The sequence below is a fragment of the Ciona intestinalis genome, chromosome 7 (assembly GCF_000224145.3).
Source record: "Ciona intestinalis chromosome 7, KH, whole genome shotgun sequence".
NCBI classification, from domain to species: Eukaryota; Metazoa; Chordata; class Ascidiacea; order Phlebobranchia; family Cionidae; genus Ciona; species Ciona intestinalis.
Window position 1 is genome coordinate 5,705,487 of NC_020172.2, and position 1,798 is coordinate 5,707,284.

General features: G+C 35.1%; 1 protein-coding gene across 1 annotated transcript in view; it reads left to right on the plus strand.

The window, feature by feature from the left end:
• Positions 1-1,798, plus strand: part of LOC100178304 (vinexin-like) — a 23,319-nt gene that overhangs the window by 9,058 nt on the left and 12,463 nt on the right. Inside the window, exon 11 of the mRNA XM_026835134.1 lies at positions 354-428. Coding sequence (XP_026690935.1) covers positions 354-428 — 75 coding nt within the window. The remainder of the gene's footprint in view (positions 1-353; positions 429-1,798) is intronic.

Genomic DNA, 1,798 nt, shown 5'->3' on the forward strand with positions numbered 1-1,798 from the left:
GTTACATTCATTCACTAAACAGCCATAACACCTTTTTCCTGAATGAGTGAACGAATATTTATTTTCTCCTGTGTAGCAGCATCGGGCCTTGAACCCCCAAACTCTGGGCTACAAAAAAAGAATGAGAACCAAGGACTGTAAAATAAATACTGCTACAGGCAGATGTGCTAACAACTCTTAGCTTTTCCCTTAAATACTTTCTGGTGCCGTGGCAAAGTGGTTAGCGCGTATGTCTCTAACCCAGAGGTAATGGGTTCAAGGCTCGTCGCTGCTACCATTTGGGCGTATGTGTCGTTGGGCAAGACACTTAACAATTACCCATATACCTTTACCTTCTACTTTAACCCACCCAGATCAGACTGAACTTAAACCACCACCAACCCCCGCCCCCACGTACATACTCAGTACAGGGGAACCCCCCATGTTTAGTAAGTCCTACACCTAACGCATGGCTTACCTGCACCTCACTTTCACCTAATGCTTGGATTACTTTTTCTTAGACCCTAAATATTATTCAGGTTTTCAAAAACTATTTTTAAAAAAAGCCTTAGATATATTATCAGATTAAGACAGATTCTGCAACCTTTTCAGTCTTAAATGAAACGTTTTTACTCAAATAAAAAACAGACATCAGGCAGATCTTTTCATTACTTACATGGTAACTCGTAAGCGGGTACCACATGCATGAAATTGGACACCTGTGTTATAACTCACGAATTTCCCCTGCCACGCGAGGCTTGGCATATAGACTTAGGGCCAGAGTTAAGATCTAGACGCGTTTGCTTATTTTATAGACTGGTAGACTTATGTTTTATGAACCACTGTAGTGTTTGATGCGAGCTAGTTTGTATTTATGTTTATGGAATATGAATGTTGTTGGTTATGTATAATTACATTAAATTCCTAAAGTTAAAGTATGAATACTGTTGATAATTGGCCTTAAATTTATGTTTAAGTATCATTTGGACTTATGTGGTTTTTGGTTTATAACAATGATGATTTCTGGGAAATTAATTGCATTATAACGAGGTCATTAGCTGTTGAAGGGTCCTTTATGTTGGTTAGATTGTTGTTTGTTATCCTGATACCAGTCTAGTTTGATATAAATTGTCTCTTCCGGTAGAAAATGTTGTTTATATTACACAATCATGTTATACCTGCCATTTTGCAATGCTTCTTTAGGGTTAAAAATAGCGTTTTTTGGACTAGAAAATCAAATTTATATGTTACAGTGTATCTGGTAGGGATTGTAGTATAATATACTAGTGGTTGATGTTTTATCATGTGTTTAAGTATTGTAGTTGTAATTTACCTTGAATCATGTTTATTGCTGTGTGGGTTTCTCATATTTAGTGTCATAAAAATCGACGCATGTTTGATGGACGAACACTTCGTTTCAGACGAGCTAATTTATTTACATTATCTACTTGCAATAGCAGAATAGTTATGTAACAATTAATATAATTTTAACAATGAGCATTAAATTGTTACATCGCTATATTATTGCTCTTTTTGGATGGCAATGCCAAACCTGCAGCCATGTTAACGGCTGTTATTTTATCGATATGTTTTTTTTCATTTTACCCATTCCGTAATTTTTTGATACAGTAATCAAAGGGACTTATAACTTATAAATTAAAAAAGGTTATTGTAATATATTATTTAATTAGAATTCAACAATGAGCATTTAATTGTTACATCACTATTGCTGTTTCACTTTGAAAATTTGTACCTGCGGTCAGGTCTGCACTCGATCTTTTCAAGTACTTTCAAAATAGAAGGCATTGTTACATCACAA